The sequence below is a fragment of the Salmo salar genome, chromosome 10 (assembly GCF_965601325.2).
Source record: "Salmo salar chromosome 10, fSalSal1, whole genome shotgun sequence".
Classification (NCBI taxonomy): Eukaryota; Metazoa; Chordata; class Actinopteri; order Salmoniformes; family Salmonidae; genus Salmo; species Salmo salar.
In genome coordinates, this window is record NC_138300.1 from 85,294,128 (window position 1) to 85,310,695 (window position 16,568).

The 16,568-nt window shown below is 45.9% G+C and overlaps 1 protein-coding gene across 3 annotated transcripts in view; it reads left to right on the plus strand.

The window, feature by feature from the left end:
* jph3b (junctophilin 3b) overlaps positions 1-16,568 on the plus strand; it is a 59,534-nt gene that overhangs the window by 10,410 nt on the left and 32,556 nt on the right. For all 3 annotated transcript variants that reach the window (XM_045688139.2, XM_082957202.1, XM_014124408.3), the window contains exon 2: positions 14,084-14,885. In XM_045688139.2, coding sequence (XP_045544095.1) covers positions 14,084-14,885 — 802 coding nt within the window. The remainder of the gene's footprint in view (positions 1-14,083; positions 14,886-16,568) is intronic.

Here is a 16,568-nt window from a genome sequence, read left to right on the forward strand (position 1 = left end):
CAGCAGCAGTATCAGCAGCACCACTAGCAGCAGTAGTAGAAGTATCAGCAGCACCACTAGCAGCAGTAGCAGCAGCACCACTAGCAGCAGTAGTATCAGCAGCACCACTAGCAGCAGTAGCAGCAGCCCCTCTAGCAGCAGCAGTATCAGCAGCACCACTAGCAGCAGCAGTATCAGCAGCACCTCTAGCAGCAGCAGTATCAGCACCTCCAGCAGCAGTAGTAGAAGTATCAGCAGCACCTTTAGCAGCAGTAGCAGCAGCACCTCTAGCAGCAGCAGTATCAGCAGCAGCACCTCTAGCAGCAGTAGTAGAAGTATCAGCAGCACCACTAGCAGCAGTAGGAGCAGTAGCAGCAGCACCACTAGCAGCAGTAGTAGAAGTATCAGCAGCACCACTAGCAGCAGCAGTAGCAGCAGCACCTTTAGTAGCAGTAGCACCTTTATCAGCAGTAGCAGCAGCACATTTAGCAGCAGTAGCAGCAGCACCTTTAGCAGCAGTAGCAGCAGTACCTTTAGTAGCAGTAGCACCTTTAGCAGCAGTAGCAGCAGCACCTTTAGCAGCAGTAGCACCTTTAGCAGCAGTAGCAGCAGCACCTTTAGCAGCAGTAGCAGCAGCACCTTTAGTAGCAGTAGCAGCAGTACCTTTAGCAGCAGTAGCAGCAGCACCTTTAGTAGCAGCAGCACCTTTAGCAGCAGTAGGAGCAGCACCTTTAGCAGCAGTAGGAGCAGCACCTTTAGTAGCAGCAGCACCTTTAGTAGTAGCAGCACCTTTAGCAGCAGTAGCACCTTTAGTAGCAGCAGCACCTTTAGCAGCAGTAGCAGCAGCACCTTTGGCAGCAGTAGCAGCAGCACCTTTAGTAGCAGCAGCACCTTTAGTAGCAGCAGCACCTTTAGCAGCAGTAGCAGCAGCACCTTTAGCAGCAGTAGCAGCAGTACCTTTAGCAGCAGTAGCAGCAGCACCTTTAGCAGCAGCAGCACCTTTAGCAGCAGTATCAGCAGCACCTTTAGCAGCAGTAGCAGCAGCACCTCTAGCAGCAGTAGCAGCAGCACCTCTAGCAGCAGTAGCACCTCAGGCAGCAGTAGCAGCAGCACCTCTAGCAGCAGTAGCACCTCTGGCAGCAGTAGCAGCAGCACCTTTAGCAGCAGTAGCACCTCTAGCAGCAGTAGCAGCAGCACCTCTAGCAGCAGCACCTTTAGTAGCAGCAGCAGCAGTGTGTTGCTGTGGGGGTGGGGATATCCAACACTCTCTCTGCTGTTGCCTTATTGAGCCATCCAACCCTATGCATTTCACTGACATGCCAGCCCACAGAGATCAATAAAGGCAAAGAGGACAGGGGAGTGTGTGTGCATGTGTGTGTGTGTGTGTGTGTGTGTGTGTGTGTGTGTGTGTGTGTGTGTGTGTGTGTGTGTGTGTGTGTGTGTGTGTGTGTGTGTGTGTGTGTGTGTGTGTGTGTGTGTGTGTGTGTGTGTGTGTGTGTGTGTGTGTGTGTGTGCGCGTGCTTGGGGTTAGGGGGGTTGGAAAAGGAGTGATACAAACAGAGATACTGAGATTGGTTGGAATCCTTATAGGGGCCTATATGTGCTGATTCCACACATAAGCAGCATATTATAGAATGCTTGGCACGTTGAATCACAGAGCAAGAGGAGCTGTTACATCAGAGGGTTTGCTCAGTCATTGGCAGCACGGAAAGGACAGAATATAGATTAGATAGGCTGTTACTGTACATAGATGGATCCCATAGCTCCGTCAATCCGGCAGTGTGTGTGTATGTGTGTGTAGTGTGTATGTGTGCGTGTAAGAGAGGAAGATACAGATAGAGAGAGAGAGATAAACAGAGAGAGGGACAGATAGAGAGATAGGCAGTGAATTGTCCTAGATTTCAGCACCACACAGTTGGACCTAAGCTGTAATGGGAAATAGAGGAGAAATCCTGCTACATCTAAAATACCAGCTACTAAGGCAGTGTACAGAGGAAAAGTGCTGGATTGCACCTATTCACAGACAAAATAGACTCAGATTGTAGTTCACATTATGAAATCATGCTACTATCTCTAAAGAAAGGCCTGTAATGATTCAAAACTCTCAAAACATCATGTCATGTATCGCATCAGGCTGAAAATCTGTCACATAACCTCACATAATAGTATAGCACTGAACTGATTTACGGAATCCAGAGAGAGGGTCAATCTCAGAGTGAAGCATTATTGTTTTGGAACCTAACCTTTGACCCTAGCCAGTCAGGATCAGTTTACTACCGCTACAGTGCATTTGTAAAGTATTCAGACCCCTTGAGTTTTTCCACATTTTGTTACGTTACAGCCTTATTCTAAAATGGATTAAATACATGTCTTTCCTCATCAATCTATACACAATATCCCATAATGACAAAGCAAAAACAGGCTTTTAGAAATTTTTGCTAATAAAAAACAAAAATACCTTATTTACATAAGTATTCAGACCCTTCATTATGAGACTCGAAACTGAGCTCAGGTGTATCCTGTTTCCATTGATCATCCTTGAGATGTTTCTACAACTTGATTGGAGTTCACCTGTGGTAAATTCAATTGATTGGACATGATTTGGAAAGGCACACACCTGTCTATATAAGGTCCCACAGTTGACAGTGCATGACAGCAAAAACCAAAAGAAAATAGCTGTGCACTGACACTCCCCATCCAACCTGGCAGAGCTTGAGAGGATCTGCAGAGAAGAATGGGAGAAGCTCCCCAAATACATGTGTGCCGAGCTTGTAGCGTCATACCCAAGAAGACTCAAGGCTGTAATCGCTGCCAAAGGTGCTTCAACAAAGTACTGAGTAAAGGGTCTGAATACTTATGTAAATGTGATATTTCAGTTGTAGTATTTTTTGTACATTTTCAAAAATGTCAAAAACCTGTTTTTAGATTTGTCATTATGGGGTATTGTGTATGGAATAATTTTGTGTAAAAAGAAACAATTTAATCAATTTTCGAGGGTCTGAATACTTTCCGAATGCACTGTTTATAGGACTATTCTGAGACGTGATCTACCAGACACGGTTGGCAGACAAGATGATAAACAGCTGCCATACTGGACGTCTCAGGGAAAATAACATTCCATTATTTTGTTGGTAAAATGTCCCATAAATAACGGTGCTGACAGGAAACGGGATGGACATGGTGATAGATGTTATGAGTGCTCTTCACTTACTTAGTACCTCTCCACAGTTTCACTCATACATATACTGAGTGTACAAAAGATTAAGGACTGCCCTTTCCATGTCATAGACTAACCAGGAGAATCCAGGTGAAAGCTATGATCCCTTATTGATGACACTTGTTAAATCCACTTCAATCAGTGTAGATGAAGGGGAGGATACAGGTTAAAGGTTTTTTAAGCCTTGAAACAATTGAGACATGGATTGTGTGTTTGCCATTCAGAGGGTGAATGGGCAAGACAAAATATTGAAGTGCCTTTGAACAGGGTACGGTAGTAGGTGCCAGGCACACCAGTTTGTGTCAAGAACTGTAACGGTGCTGGGTTTTTCACATTTCCTGTGTGTAACAAGAATGGTCCACCACTCAAAGGTCACCCAGCCAATTTGAGTCAACATGGGCCAGCATCCCTGTGGAACGCTTTCTACACCTTGTAGAGCCCATCCCAACGAATTGAGGCTGTTCGATGACAAAACATGTTCTTAATGTTTTGTACACTCAGTGTATATTGATGACTAGCATACAGTCTGGGATGGTGTTGTTAATGTTTTGTGCACTCAGTGTATGTTGATAACTAGCATACAGTCTGGGATGGTGTTGTTAATGTTTTGTGCACTCAGTGTATGTTGATAACTAGCATACAGTCTGGGATGGTGTTGTTAATGTTTTGTGCACTCAGTGTATGTTGATAACTAGCATACAGTCTGGGATGGTGTTGTTAATGTTTTGTGCACTCAGTGTATATTGATGACTAGCATACAGTCTGGGATGGTGTTGTTAATGTTTTGTACACTCAGTGTATGTTGATAACTAGCATACAGTCTGGGATGGTGTTGTTAATGTTTTGTGCACTCAGTGTATGTTGATAACTAGCATACAGTCTGGGATGGTGTTGTTAATGTTTTGTGCACTCAGTGTATGTTGATAACTAGCATACAGTCTGGGATGGTGTTGTTAATGTTTTGTGCACTCAGTGTATATTGATAACTAGCATACAGTCTGGGATGGTGTTGTTAATGTTTTGTGCACTCAGTGTATGTTGATAACTAGCATACAGTCTGGGATGGTGTTGTTAATGTTTTGTACACTCAGTGTATGTTGATGACTAGCATACAGTCTGGGATGGTGTTCTTAATGTTTTGTGCACTCAGTGTATGTTGATGACTAGCATACAGTCTGGGATGGGTTCTTAATGTTTTGTCCACTCAGTGTATATTGATGACTAGCATACAGTCTGGGATGTAGTATTATTACTCTATCTTTAGTATAGTAGTGTTGGTACTGGTAGTAGTAGTAGTGGTGGTACTGGTAGTAGTAGTGGTGGTGGTACTGGTAGTAGTAGTAGTGGTGGTACTGGTAGTAGTAGTAGTGGTGGTACTGGTAGTAGTAGTAGTAGTAGTGGTGGTACTGGTAGTAGTAGTAGTGGTGGTGGTACTGGTAGTAGTAGTAGTAGTGGTGGTACTGGTAGTAGTAGTAGTGGTGGTACTGGTAGTAGTAGTAGTGGTGGTACTGGTAGTAGTAGTAGTAGGTAGTAGTGGTGGTACTGGTAGTAGTAGTAGTAGTAGTGGTGGTACTGGTAGGTAGTAGTAGTGGTGGTACTGGTAGTAGTGGTGGTACTGGTAATAGTAGTATTGGTGTTAGTGGTAGTAGTAGTAGTGGTACTGGTAATAGTAGTAGTGGTGGTGGTACTGGTAGTAGTAGTATTGGTGGTACTGGTAGTAGTGGTGGTACTGGTAATAGTAGTAGTGGTGGTACTGGTAGTAGTAGTAGTAGTAGTAGTAGTAGTGGTGTTACTGGTAGTAGTAGTAGTAGTGGTGGTACTGGTAGTAGTAGTAGTGGTGGTACTGGTAGTAGTAGTAGTGGTGGTACTGGTGGTACTGGTAGTAGTGGTGGTACTGGTAGTAGTGGTAGTGTTGGTACTGGTAATAGTAGTAGTGGTGGTACTGGTAGTAGTAGCAGTGGTGGTACTGGTGGTAGTAGTAGTAGTGGTGGTACTGGTAGTAGTTGTGGTGTTGGTACTGGTAGTAGTGGTTGTACTGGGTAGTAGTAGTAGTGATGGTACTGGTAGTGGTAGTACTGGTAATAGTAGTAGTGTTGGTACTGGTAGTAGTAGTAGTAGTGGTGGTACTGTTAATAGTAGTGGTGTTGGTACTGGTAGTAGAGTAGTAGTGGTGGTACTGGTATTAGTAGTGGTGGTGGTACTGGTAGTAGTAGTGGTGGTACTGGTAGTAGTAGTAGTTGTGGTACTGGTAGTAGTAGTGGTGGTACTGGTAGTAGTAGTGGTACTGGTAGTAGTAGTGGTGTTGGTACTGGTAGTAGTAGTAGTAGTGGTGGTGGTACTGGTAGTGGTAGTACTGGTAGTAGTAGTAGTGCTGGTACTGGTAGTAGTAGTAGTGGTGGTACTGGTGGTAGTAGTAGTAGTGGTGGTACTGGTAGTAGTAGTACTGGTAGTAGTAGTAGTGGTGGTACTGGTAGTAGTAGTAGTGTTGGTACTGGTAGTAGTAGTAGTAGTGGTGGTACTGGTAGTAGTAGTAGTGGTGTTACTGGTAGTAGTAGTGGTACTGGTAGTAGTAGTGGTACTGGTAGTAGGAGTAGTGGTGGTACTGGTAGTAGTAGTAGTGGTGGTACTGGTATTAGTAGTAGTGTTGGTACTGGTAGAAGTAGTAGTAGTCGTGGTACTGGTAGTAATGGTGGTACTGGTAGTAGTGGTGGTACTGGTAGTAGTAGTAGTGGTGGTACTGGTAGTGGTAGTACTGGTAGTAGTGGTGGTACTGGTAGAAGTAGTAGTGTTGGTACTGGTAGTAGTAGTAGTAGTGGTGGTACTGGTAGTTGTGGTGGTACTGGTAGTTGTGGTGGTACTGGTAGTAGTAGTGGTGTTGGTACTGGTAGTAGTAGTGGTGGTGGTGGTACTGGTAGTAGTAGTAGTGTTGGTACTGGTAGTAGTAGTGGTACTGGTAGTAGGAGTAGTGGTGGTACTGGTAGTAGTAGTAGTGGTGGTACTGGTATTAGTAGTAGTGTTGGTACTGGTAGAAGTAGTAGTAGTGGTGGTACTGGTAGTAGTGGTGGTACTGGTAGTAGTAGTAGTGGTGGTACTGGTAGTGGTAGTACTGGTAGTAGTGGTGGTACTGGTAGAAGTAGTAGTGTTGGTACTGGTAGTAGTAGTAGTAGTGGTGGTACTGGTAGTTGTGGTGGTACTGGTAGTTGTGGTGGTACTGGTAGTAGTAGTGGTGTTGGTACTGGTAGTAGTAGTGGTGGTGGTGGTACTGGTAGTAGTAGTAGTGTTGGTACTGGTAGTAGTAGTGGTACTGGTAGTAGTGGTGGTACGTAGTAGTAGTAGTAGTGGTGGTACTGGTAGTAGTAGTAGTGGTGGTACTGGTAGTACTGGTGCTGCTGGTAGTAGTGTTGGTACTGGTAGTAGTAGTAGTGGTGGTACTGGTAGTAGTGGTGGTACTGGTAGTAGTAGTACTGGTGGTACTGGTAGTAGTGGGCTGCGGGGGTGGCGGGGGGGGGTGGGTAGTAGTTGGTGGTGGTACTGGGCGTAGTAGTGGTGGTACTGTTAGTAGTCGTAGTGGTGGTACTGGTAGTACTAGTAATTGTGGTACTGGTAGTAGTGGTGGTACTGGTAGTAGTAGTGTTGGTACTGGTAGTAGTGGTGGTACTGGGTAGTAGTAGTAGTAGTAGTGGTACTGGTAGTAGAAGTGGTGTTGGTACTGGTAGTAGTAGTAGTGTTGGTTCTGGTAGTAGTGGTGGTAGTGGTAGTAGTAGTAGTAGTAGTAGTAGTGTTGGTACTGGTAGTACTAGTAGTAGTGGTGGTACTGTTAGTAGTCGTAGTGGTTGTACTGGTAGTACTAGTAATGGTGGTACTGGTAGTAGTAGTTGGTACTGGTAGTAGTAGTGTTGGTACTGGTAGTAGTGGTGGTACTGGTAGTAGTAGTAGTAGCAGTAGTGGTACTGTTAGTAGTAGTGGTGATGGTACTGGTAGTAGTAGTGGTGTTGGTACTGGTAGTAGTAGTAGTGTTGGTTCTGGTAGTAGTGGTGGTACTGGTAGTAGTAGTAGTAGTGTTGGTACTGGTGGTAGTGGTAGTGTTGGTACTGGTAGTAGTGGTGGTACTGGTAGTAGTAGTGTTGGTACTGGTAGTAGTGGTGGTACTGGTAGTAGTAGTACTAGTGGTGGTACTGTTAGTAGTAGTGGTGGTGGTACTGGTAGTAGTAGTGGTGGTGGTACTGGTAGTAGTAGTAGTGTTGGTACTGGTAGTAGTAGTAGTAGTGGTGGTACTGGTAGTAGTAGTAGTGGTGGTACTGGTAGTAGTAGTAGTAGTGTTGGTACTGGTAGCAGTAGTGGTGTTGGTACTGGTAGTAGTAGTAGTAGTAGTGTTGGCACTGGTAGTAGTGGTTGTACTGGTAGTAGTAGTGGTGTTGGTACTAGTCATAGTAGTGGTGGTGGTACTGGTAGTAGTGGTGGTGGTACTGGTAGTAGTAGTGGTGGTGGTACTGGTAGTAGTAGTAGTAGTGGTGGTACTGGTAGTAGTGTATGGTAGTATTAGTAGTGGTGGTACTGGTAGTAGTGGTGGTACTGGTAGTAGTAGTAGTGGTGGTACTGGTAGTAGTAGTGGTGGTGGTACTGGTAGTAGTGGTGGTACTGGTAGTAGTAGTGGTGTTCGTACCGGTAGTAGTAGTGGTGGTGGTACTGGTAGTAGTGGTGGTACTGGTAGTAGTAGTGGTGTTCGTACCGGTAGTAGTAGTAGTGTTGGTACTGGTAGTAGTAGTAGTAGTGGTGGTACTGGTAGTAGTGGTGGTATTGGTAGTAGTAGTGGTGTTGGTACTGGTAGTAGTAGTGGTGGTGGTACTGGTAGTAGTAGTGGTGGTACTGGTAGTAGTAGTGGTGGTGGTACTGGTAGTAGTAGTTGTGTTGGTACTGGTAGTAGTAGTAGTAGTGGTGGTACTTGTAGTAGTGTTGGTACTGGTAGTAGTAGTAGTGGTGGTACTGGTAATAGTGGTGGTACTGGTAGTAGTAGTAGTGGTGGTACTGGTAGTAGTGGTGGTACTGTTGGTAGTGTTGGTACTGGTAGTAGTAGTAGTGGTGGTACTGGTCGTAGTGGTGGTACTGGTAGTAGTAGCAGTGGTGTTGGTACTGGTAGTACTAGTAGTAGTGGTGGTACTGTTTGTAGTAGTAGTGGTGGTACTGGTAGTACTAGTAATGGTGCTACTGGTAGTAGTGGTTGTACTGGTAGTAGTAGTGTTGGTACTGGTAGTAGTGGTGGTACTAGTAGTAGTAGTGGTGGTACTGGTAGTAGTAGTGGTGTTGATACTGGTAGTAGTAGTGGTGGTGGTACTCGTAGTAGTGGTGCTACTGGTAGTAGTGGTGGTACTGGTAGGAGTAGTAGTAGTGTTTGTACTGGTGTTAGTAGTAGTAGTAGTGGTGGTACTGGTGGTAGTAGTGGTGGTGGTACTGGTAGTAGTAGTGGTGGTGGTACTGGTAGTAGTAGTATTAGTATTAGTGTTTGTACTGGTAGTAGTGGTAGTAGTGGTGGTACTGGTAGTAGTAGTTGTGTTGGTAGTATTAGTAGTAGTGGTGGTACTGGTAGTAGTGGTGGTACTGGTAGTAGTAGTGGTGTTGGTACCGGTAGTGGTAGTAGCAGTGGTGGTACTGGTAGTAGTAGTAGTGTTGGTACTGGTAGTAGTGGTGGTACTGGTAGTAGTAGTGGTGTTGGTACCGGTAGTGGTAGTAGTAGTGGTGGTACTGGTAGTAGTAGTAGTGTTGGTACTGGTAGTAGTAGTAGTAGTGGTGGTACTGGTAGTAGTGGTGGTATTGGTAGTAGTAGTGGTGGTGGTACTGGTAGTGGAGTTGGTACTAGTAGTAGTAGTGGTGGTGGTGGTACTGGTATTAGTGGTGGTACTGGTATTAGTAGTTGTGTTGCTACTGGTGGTAGTAGTAGTAGTGGTGGTACTTGTAGTGTTGGTACTGGTAGTAGTAGTAGTAGTGGTGGTACAGTTAGTAGTAGTAGTGGTGGTGGTACTGGTAGTAGTGGTGGTGCTGGTAGTAGTGTTGGTACTGGTAGTAGTAGTGGTACTGGTAGTAGTAGTAGTGGTGGTACTGGTAGTAGTGGTGGTACTGGTAGTAGTAGTGGTGTTGGTACCGGTAGTAGTAGTAGTGGTGGTACTGGTAGGTGTAGTAGTGTTGGTACTGGTAGTAGTAGTAGTAGTAGTGGTGGTACTGGTAGTAGTGGTGGTATTGGTAGTAGTAGTGGTGTTGGTACTGGTAGTAGTAGTGGTGGTGGTACTGGTAGTAGTAGTGGTGGTACTGGTAGTAGTAGTGGTGGTGGTACTGGTAGTAGTAGTTGTGTTGGTACTGGTAGTAGTAGTAGTAGTGGTGGTACTTGTAGTAGTGGTGGTACTGGTAATAGTAGTGGTGTTGGTACTGGTAGTAGTAGTAGTGGTGGTACTGGTAATAGTGGTGGTACTGGTAGTAGTAGTAGTGGTGGTACTGGTAGTAGTGGTGGTACTGTTGGTAGTGTTGGTACTGGTAGTAGTAGTAGTGGTGGTACTGGTCGTAGTGGTGGTACTGGTAGTAGTAGCAGTGGTGTTGGTACTGGTAGTACTAGTAGTAGTGGTGGTACTGTTTGTAGTAGTAGTGGTGGTACTGGTAGTACTAGTAATGGTGGTACTGGTAGTAGTGGTTGTACTGGTAGTAGTAGTGTTGGTACTGGTAATAGTAGTGGTGTTGGTACTGGTAGTAGTAGTAGTGGTGGTACTGGTAATAGTGGTGGTACTGGTAGTAGTAGTAGTGGTGGTACTGGTAGTAGTGGTGGTACTGTTGGTAGTGTTGGTACTGGTAGTAGTAGTAGTGGTGGTACTGGTCGTAGTGGTGGTACTGGTAGTAGTAGCAGTGGTGTTGGTACTGGTAGTACTAGTAGTAGTGGTGGTACTGTTTGTAGTAGTAGTGGTGGTACTGGTAGTACTAGTAATGGTGGTACTGGTAGTAGTGGTTGTACTGGTAGTAGTAGTGTTGGTACTGGTAGTAGTGGTGGTACTAGTAGTAGTAGTGGTGGTACTGGTGGTAGTAGTAGTGGTGTTGATACTGGTAGTAGTAGTGGTGGTACTCGTAGTAGTGGTGGTACTGGTAGTAGTGGTGGTACTGGTAGGAGTAGTAGTAGTGGTACTGGTAATAGTGGTGGTACTGTAGTAGTAGTAGTGGTGGTACTGGTAGTAGTGGTGGTACTGTTGGTAGTGTTGGTACTGGTAGTAGTAGTAGTGGTGGTACTGGTCGTAGTGGTGGTACTGGTAGTAGTAGCAGTGGTGTTGGTACTGGTAGTACTAGTAGTAGTGGTGGTACTGTTTGTAGTAGTAGTGGTGGTACTGGTAGTACTAGTAATGGTGGTACTGGTAGTAGTGGTTGTACTGGTAGTAGTAGTGTTGATACTGGTAGTAGTGGTGGTACTAGTAGTAGTAGTGGTGGTACTGGTGGTAGTAGTAGTGGTGTTGATACTGGTAGTAGTAGTGGTGGTACTCGTAGTAGTGGTGGTACTGGAAGTAGTGGTGGTACTGGTAGGAGTAGTAGTAGTGTTTGTACTGGTGTTAGTAGTAGTAGTAGTGGTGGTACTGGTAGTAGTAGTGGTGGTGGTACTGGTAGTAGTAGTGGTGGTGGTACTGGTAGTAGTAGTAATAGTGTTTGTACTGGTAGTAGTAGTAGTAGTAGTGTTGGTACTGGTAGTAGTGGTGGTACTGGTAGTAGTATTAGTAGTGGTGGATCTGGTAGTAGTGGTAGTAGTGTTGGTACTGGTAGTAGTAGTGGTGTTGGTACTGGTAGTAGTAGTAGTAGTGTTGGTACTGGTAGTAGTGGTGGTGCTGGTAGTAGTAGTAGTAGTGTTGGCACTGGTAGTAGTGGTTGTACTGGTAGTAGTAGTGGTGTTGGTACTGGTAGTAGTAGTGGTGGTGGTACTGGTAGTAGTAGTGGTGGTGGTACTGGTAGTAGTAGTGGTGTTGTTACTGGTAGTAGTAGTGTTGGTACTGGTAGTAGTGGTGGTACTGGTAGTTGTAGTAGTAGTGTTGGCACTGGTAGTAGTGGTTGTACTGGTAGTAGCAGTGGTGTTGGTACTGGTAGTAGTAGTGGTGGTGGTACTGGTAGTAGTAGTGGTGTTGGTACTGGTAGTAGTAGTGGTGGTGGTACTGGACGTAGTAGTAGTGTTGGTACTGGTTGTAGTAGTAGTAGTGTTGGTACTGGTAGTAGGAGTAGTGGTGGTACTGGAAGTAGTAGTAGTAGTGGTGGTGGTACTGGAATTGGTAGTAGTAGTAGTGGTGGTACTGGTAGTAGTAGTGGTACTGGTAGTGGTAGTAGTAGTGGTGTTGGTACTGGTAGTTGTAGTGGTGTTGGTACTGGTAGTAGTGGTAGTAGTGTTGGAACTGATAGTAGTGGTGGTACTGGTAGTAGTAGTAGTAGTAGTGTTTGCACTGGTAGTAGTGGTTGTACTGGTAGTAGTAGTGGTGTTGGTACTGGTAGTAGTAGTGGTGGTGGCACTGGTAGTAGTAGTAGTGTTGGTACTGGTAGTAGTAGTAGTAGTGTTGGTACTGGTAGTAGTGGTGGTACTGGTAGTAGTAGTAGTGGTGGTACTGGTAGTAGTAGTTGTACTGGTAGTAGTAGTAGTAGTAGTAGTGTTGGTACTGGTAGTAGTGTTGGTAGTGGTAGTAGTAGCGGTGTTGGCACTTGTTGTAATATTGGTGTTGGTACTGGTAGTAGTGTTGGTACTGGTAGTAGTGGTGGTTCTGGTAGTAGTAGTAGTGTTGGTGCTGGTAGTAGTGGTTGTACTGGTAGTAGTAGCGGTGTAGGTACTTGTAGTTGTAGTAGTGTTGGTACTGGTAGTAATGGTGGTACTGGTAGTAGTAGTAGTAGTGTTGGTACAGGTGGTAGTGATAGTGTTGGTACTGGTAGTAGTGGTGGTACTGGTAGTAGTGTTGGTAGTAGTAGTAGTAGTAGTGGTGGTACTGGTATTAGTAGTAGTGGTGTTACTGGTAGTAGTGTTGGTACTGGTAGTAGTGGTGTTGGTACTGGTAGTAGTAGTAGTGTTGGTACTGGTAGTAGTAGTAGTGGTGGTTCTGTTAGTAGTAGTAGTGTTGGTACTGGTAGTAGTGGTGGTACTGTTAGTAGTAGTAGTGTTGGTACTGGTAGTTGTAGTAGGGGTGTTGGTACTGGGAGTAGTAGTGGTGTTGGTACTGGTAGGAGTAGTAGTGGTGGTACTGGTAGTAGTAGTGGTGGTGGTACTAGTAGTAGTGGTACTGGTAGTAGTATTAGTGGTGGTACTGGTAGTAGTAGTAGTACTGGTAGTAGTAGTGGTGTTGGTACTGGTAGTAGTAGTGGTACTGGTAGTAGTGGTAGTGTTGGTACTTGTAGTAGTATTAGTGGTGGTACTGGTAGTAGTAGTGGTACTGGTAGTAGTAGTGGTACTGGTAGTAGTACTGGTAGTAGTAGTGGTGGTACAGGGAGTTGTAGTGGTGTTGGTACTGGTAGTAGTAGTGGTACTGGTAGTCGTAGTGGTGTTGGTACTGGTAGTTGTAGTAGTACTGGTTGTAGTAGTAGTGGTGGTACTGGTAGTAGTAGTAGTACTGGTAGTAGTAGTGGTGTTACTGGTAGTAGTAGTGGTGGTACTGGTGGTACGTTTGGTTGTTGTTAATATGGTAGTTTTGGTTAGAGTATTGGGCCAGTAACCGAAAGGTAAAAATGTGTCGTTCTCCCCCTGAACAAGGCAGTTAACCCACTGGTCCCCGGTAGGCTGTCATTGTAAATAATAATTTGTTCTTATCTGACTTACCTAGTTAAATAAAAAATACAGGATGTTTTAATCCTTAGTTGAAGCACTCATTGTCTCAGGTAAGATGCAGACAATGCTGGGCAGCGAGTATTACTGTAGTTCCATCAGCTGAGTCTCGACAGAGGGATTTACACATGGTAGACTCTTTGTTGAGATATGAAACGAGTCCTCACTCTCTCTCTCTCTCTCTCTCTCTCTCTCTCTCTCTCTCTCTCTCGCTCGCTCAATGGCTGAAGCACATTAAAAGCATGTCATCACATTTTTCCCCAAATATGACTTTCAGGAACGTGTGGGGAAAAACATTTAATGGTGTTGCATTAATGAAAGTGAACAGTAAGTGAATTTGTCCCAATACTTTTGGTCCCCTAAAACGAGTGGGACTATGTACAAAAAGTACTATAATTTCTAAACAGTTCACCCGATATGGATGAAAATACCCTCAAATTTAAGCTGACAGTCAGCATTTCAAAATATAGAGTGTACAGAGCCAAAACAACAACAGAAATTGTCACTGTCCCAATACTTTTGGAGCTCACTGTATGTGCAGTGTTCAGAGAAAGTGAAGGAAGAGCTTTGACTTGGGTGCTAAAAAGATTGGAGAAGAAAAGGATTGATTGGTTTGTTCTATAAACAGGGAATGAAAGGGAGAGCAGACATAGAGGGAGCTTTTGGTATTGTTCTATAACGCATTAAGTGAGTGGACGGTTGTCATGTAGTGTATTTTGTTGTCTGCTAGCAATGATACCATTCCCTTTTGAAGAACCTAAAGAGTGGGTATGAGTCTAAGGGGATAATATCATTGCTCTCTGCCCAGGAGTTCAGCCCTACAGCTGACCTGTTACTGGTGGTCTGGTGTCTCAATGTTAACAATGTGATACAACAAGTTCTCACTGTGAGGGTGAACAAACATCATATCTCGCAGGTCCTTTGTGCAGTATGTTCATGACCCCCAGACACCTTAGGCCAATATCGCCCTCACTAGTGTTGTGGTTGTCCTTGAAATATATGAAAATCAATTATTTATTGATATGCTGTTATATCATAGTGGCATGCATTGTAACATTTGTCTCTGTGTCTTTCTGCAGGTACGTACCAAGGCCAGTGGGTGGGGGGGATGCGGCATGGATACGGCATGCGGCAGAGTGTGCCATACGGCATGGCAGCCGTCATCCGCTCTCCGCTGCGTACCTCCATAAACTCCTTGCGCTCGGAGCACAGTAACGGGACGGCTCTGCTCGCGGACCGGGCCGGCGTGGGGAGTGTGGGTGGGACAGGCTCCACCGGCAGTCCGGCAGTGTCGCGGGGGGGCTTCGTGCTCACTGCACACAGCGAGGCAGAGCTGCTGAAGGGCAAGAAAAAGGGTCTGTTCCGAGGTCGCTCCATCCTCAGCGGACTTAAACTGAGGAAGTCCGAGTCCAAGAGCTCCCTGGCCAGCCAGCGCTCCAAGCAGAGCTCGTTCCGCAGCGAGGCAGGCATGAGCACAGTCAGCTCGGTCAACTCTGACATCAACTCCACCATCAGCCTGGGAGAGGGCGAAGCCGAGCTGGCCGTTGTCGAGGACGACGTGGACGCCACGGCAACAGAGACCTACTGCGGCGAGTGGAAGAACGACAAGCGCACGGGATGTGGGGTGAGCCGGCGCTCGGACGGCCTGCACTATGAGGGTGAGTGGGTGGGAAACAAGCGGCACGGGTACGGCTGCACCACCTTCCCTGACGGGACCAAGGAGGAGGGCAAGTACAAGCAGAACGTCCTGGTGAGCGGCAAAAGGAAGAACCTGATCCCCCTCCGAGCCAGTAAGATCAGAGAGAAGGTGGACCGGGCTGTGGATGCGGCCGAAAAGGCTGCGGACATCGCCAATCAGAAGGCTGAGATCGCCATGTCCAGGTAAGACCCTGCAGCAGGTCCATGTATAGGCCTTAAGCCTAATTTACACCTTCCACTTCCACGCTGTCCTCTAGGTCAACTCAAATTAAATGATCCAATTCGTACGTCCAGTCCCTAAATCTCTGCGTCCACAGAACACTTTTCAAGGGAGTTGCCCTGATGAGGATTTGGACAACTGTGTGGAAAGGGGCGGACTTAAGTGGAAGGTGTAAATGAGGCCTCACTAGTAGATCTTACTAGCAGCAGGTCCATGTGTAGGCCTTACTACAGTAGTCTGTGTTTAAGTTTCAAGTTTTATTTGTCACATGCACAAGTACAGTGAAATGTTTAACTTACAAGCCCTTCCCAACAGTGCAGTACTCAATATCAAGATAGTATAGCAACACAAAAAGAAATAGGAAATAAGAGAGGAAGAACCACATTTACAATGTGCAGGGATACTGGAGTAGCTGAGGTAGATACAGGTAACTGCCAAAATAATGAAAATACTTGAGTAAATGAGGGATAAAAAGTTTATTGAAATGAGATGCTTCCACACAGGTGTGGTTCCTGAGTTAATTAAGCATCATGCTTAGGATCATGTATGAAAATGCTGGGAAGGCCATTATTTTGGTCATTATTCTGCTACCATGACAATGCCACCAATTACAGGCTCGAGTGGACACTGAGTGGTTTGATGAGGATGACAATTATTTAAACCATATGCCATGGCCGTCTCAGTCACCAGATCTCAACCCAATTGAACACTTATGCGAGATTCTGAAATGGCGCCTGAAACAGCGCTTTCCCCCGCCATCAACAAAACACAAAATGATGGAATTTCTCGTGGAAGAATGGTTTTGCATCCCTCCGATAGAGTTCCAGACACACTGTTCTGTCTCGTGGTGGCCCAACACCCTAAGACACTTTACATAGTTTTCTTTAATTGGGAAGTTACCTGTATGTACATGTAGGCAGGGATTAGGAGAAAGTGACTAGTAGCTGGAGAAATAATAATTATAGTGAACAATATGGCAGGAGGATAAGCAGTGGGTGGGTGGGTGTGTGGTGCTGAATGTGTGTGTGTGAGTGTATGTGTGTGGGTGTTAGTGTGAGTATGTGAGTCTGCAACAGTGTCAGTGCAGGTGTGTGTGAGTGGGTAGCTATCGTCTATCTGTTTAAAAGTCCCATTGCTTGGGGTTAGAAGCTGTCTCAGAGCCTGTTGGTCCGAGACCTGATACTCTGGTACCGCCTGCCGGACGGAAGCAGAGAGAACAGTCTATGGCAGGGGTGGCTGGAGTCTTTTTTTCTGGCCTTCCTCAGACACAGCCTGGTGTGTATGTCCTGAATGGCTGGAAGCTTGCCCCCAGTGATGTGCTGAGCCGTCCGCACCCCCCTCTGTAGGGCCTTGCGTACCAGGGCGTTGCAGTTGCCATACCAGGCAGTGATGTAGCCAGTCAAGATGCTCTCAATGGGGCTCCCCCCCCCCCCCCCCCCCGTGTTGTCCACGATCAGTTCCTTGGTCTTGCTGACGTTGAGGTGGAGATGTAGTCCTGGCACCACACCAGGCCTACTACCGTTGTGTCGTCATCAAACGTGATGATGGAGTTGGAGCCGTGCATGGCCATGCGGTCGTGGGTGACCAGGGAGTACAGGACAGGACTAAGTACACACCCCTGGGGGGCCCCGTGTCGAGGGTCAGCG